Raw genomic sequence first — 3391 nt, forward strand, 5'->3', positions numbered from 1 at the left:
CTTGCCTCGGTGCATAACGATCTATGACGATGGAACCACTGTGCGGCTGTTTGAGGGATGATCAAGACAGTGGGTGCAGTGCTGTATCGGTGATTGTGCAGTGTGATGGCGCGAGTCGTATAATTACATGTGGCTGATAGGCCTTTTGGCCACACGCGTCCCATATGGTCTCAAGTGCTGTGGTCTCGAATCTGATAATGTAAGAGCCCTACGACGCTGTGAAAGTCCGTTTTCTGGAAGTGCGGAGGCAAGATCATCAGCCCGCCTCCCACTGTCGTTGCAGGAGGAACCACGCGGAGCCATAAGATAACCACGCGACCATACACGTGGAACCATAAGATAGAAAGACATTGCCCAGACCCACTCACGCACCTGCGAGTAAGCGGAGGGACAAAGCCAGCTGGATGGGCAGAGCACCCGCTCGGGACCGAACGTGCCACAACCAACGAATCAAACGGTCCACAGCCGTGTACCTTCCCAGCCATGCCGTGCTAAATTGCTGCTCTTCTCAGCCCTTTCAAAAGGAAGACGAAGAATACGGCCACGCACGCGCAGAAGTAGTGTCTATATGTACGTACTTGCGCCCGCGTCTGCAAGGACAGGTGAGGCTCTACCGCAAACTAGTAGAGGTTAGTGACAGTGAGAGGTATCCGTTGGGGAACCAGTATACGAGTTATCCCATGCCTCACATGTCCTCTGGTAAGATGAACGACAACGGGTAGATAAGGAGGCAAAGACGAGGTGCCCAACTGCTGAGCGCCGAGCGTTTGAACGTTGAACGTGTGCTGCCGAGGCGTCTCCCTGAGCTTGACGCGACGCGCGCGTCTTGAGTACGACGAGCTCGATGATATCCGCTCCCCGCAGGAACACAGAAGAATCAGCGTCCCGGAACAACTTCAGAGAGGATGGCTGCAATTAGAAAGCGAGCTCATGACGTGCGTGATCCTCGAGATCTCCCAAAAGCTTGATTTCTGCCTCCAAGCGGGTGGGCTGCAAATTATCGACCAGCCCGTGGCCTTCTACGAACGTTCCAATAGACGCTATACAGCTGGAGATGTGCTCACATTAGCTTGCAAAGTCTCGGGAGTGGGATATTTCATTAATCAGATAAATCTGGCACTCCACGGACGCTACATTGATCGATTATTTCGGCTGAATTCCGACTTCTCATTCCGTGGACCGCTCAAACAGTGCTATAAAAATGTGGGTGAATATCGATGAATTTCAGACATCGACAATGGATGTGAATACCAAATCCTGGCATGGAATCTTGATGGTCATAAACCGAAATTACCTGCCAATTCCGATTTAGCGCCCAAATAGGCCACAAGAAACTCGCTCACTAGCATTGTTAGCTTATTAGGTAGCCGGCAGGGTGCGTACTGAGTACTGAGTACTGAGGGTGGAACGATGATTAGCACGTTAGAATGGCGACTTGCACAGTAACATCCCATGCAACGCCGCCAGTACCGAGGCTACGTAACTCGTTAGAGAATGCCCAGGCTACGCCGCGATCTTGGTCCCTCCTATCACAATTAGATGCTAGTTCGAGGATTCGGGTTCGCGCTGAAGATATACCGTGCGGAGTTGGCTTCGAGAAGCCAGCATTTGATTGCTGCAGCTGCTGACGTGCCGGTCCTGCTCGACTGGCCGATATACAACATGAAGCGCTCGGGCTAGACATTCGCAGGCACACTCTGGACGAATGAGCGGCTGCTCGAGCTAATCTACACTCTGGACAGCTAGAGCAGGTATCGAAGAGCCAGACAAGGTGGATATATACATAAGCGCTAATTGTAGATGTATGCCGCAGTCAAAAAGGGTTTGGAAGGTGGGGATCTAACTTCACGCTCAAGCCTCAACACCAGCTACTGGTCTAGTTTCAGGTACGGCTGTCTAGCAGGGTTCCGAACGACTCATGTTGTGCCCGATGTGCGACTCGTCGGCGCGCGACGGCGTCTAGATTAAGGCTCTGATATATTATGAGAGAAAGTGCAATCCTTATTCTGTACGTGAAGATTGTCAAACAACACGGCACTTTACAGCACCCTTCGATCCTTGTGGCACTCGGTGACACCTTAGGCCTCAGGGACCGGTCTGTCAAACTGCGGGAATCGCCAAATTGCGAGCCGCGGCGGAGCCTCAAGTACGATCGCAAACTTGACAGCTAGATTTATTATGTAGCCGAAGGAGGATATAAGGAGAGAGGTAAACGAGGCATCATCGGCTCTCGCCACCGTTACTGAGAGAGGCGGGATTGCAGCTTTGTGGCTTTACCGACATTTCCGCGTTAGGCAGCGTGCACCGACCACCCGATGACATCGCCGGCAGATGGCACTGAGAGCGTTGCAGCACCCCTGCCCGGCGAAACGCACTACAGCCGGGATGCCGAGCTCGATGAGAGATTTTACGACGGTGTCGAGACCGCGTTCGTCTCTGATATCACGGGCATCAAGGACCCGGATGAGCTGAAGAGACACGTCCTCCAGGTCCAGCGTGAGGTTTATGCGGTGAGCACCCTCAATCTGAGTCGAGGCTCCGGAACTCTGGGTCCGCACTAGAGAAACATTAATTAAAAACAAATCTTCCTGACCGGTAGATTCACCCGTACCCCTGTATTCGGCTTTGCAACTTCGTGAAGTGAGTCTTCACTACAAAGCAACAGTAGTAGTCCGGCACGCTCATCGCGAGCTTTGGCCTCTGCTAGAGTGAAGATATCTCGCTTCCCCATCTACAAGGACCTCCTGCAGCTCGGGAGGGAACGCCCGGGCGTGCTATTTCTCGACGTTGGCTGCGGTGTTGGCCATGACACTAGGAAGGTTGTCTTGGACGGATTCCCAGCCAATCAAATCATCGCCTCGGACCTCCATCCTGGTAAGCGTACCCGAGCCTTGGTAGCGGCCTTCAGCTGAGCGTGTTACCAACAGAGTTCTGGGGCATAGGCCACAAAGTGTTCAAATCCACGCCCGAGTCATTCCCGGTCAAGTTCATTGCAAGTGATGCCTTCGACGACACCTTCCTCACATACAGTGGAATCATTGCGACCTTGAAGTCTTTGGATACCCCGGCAGCGGGCAGTGAGCAACCAGTGGACCTGTCTGCCCTGACCTCGCTCACACCGCTCCGCGGGAGAGTTTCGGTGATTTATGCCTCTTCGTTCTTCCACCTCTTCGACGGGGAGCGCCAGAGCGAGCTCGCAAGCCGCCTTGCGTCGCTACTCGTACCCGCGCCGGGCTCGTTCATCTTCGGGTCACATATCGGGAGGCCCGAGAAGGGCCTGCGTGTCATGAATATTACACAATCCGGATGGTTCTCCCGGATTCCATGGTATTCTTTCACTTTCTATACACCTCCGTATATTCGTAGGATATTCTAGGTATTCAGTCTGACA

At 53.2% G+C, this 3391-nt stretch overlaps 1 protein-coding gene across 1 annotated transcript; it reads left to right on the top strand.

Annotated features, from left to right (window-relative positions):
- Positions 1–2271: 2271 nt before the first annotated feature.
- PHACADRAFT_214622 (uncharacterized protein) lies at positions 2272–3376 on the top strand (the record flags this gene model as incomplete). Its single annotated transcript, XM_007402511.1, has 4 exons — positions 2272–2510; positions 2600–2640; positions 2708–2874; positions 2928–3376. Exons 1-4 carry the CDS (start codon positions 2316–2318, stop codon positions 3374–3376), a joined length of 852 nt encoding a protein of 283 aa, XP_007402573.1. The 5' UTR covers positions 2272–2315.
- Positions 3377–3391: the final 15 nt, after the last annotated feature.

This window comes from Phanerochaete carnosa (assembly GCF_000300595.1).
Source record: "Phanerochaete carnosa HHB-10118-sp unplaced genomic scaffold PHACAscaffold_205, whole genome shotgun sequence".
Taxonomy (NCBI): Eukaryota; Fungi; Basidiomycota; class Agaricomycetes; order Polyporales; family Phanerochaetaceae; genus Phanerochaete; species Phanerochaete carnosa.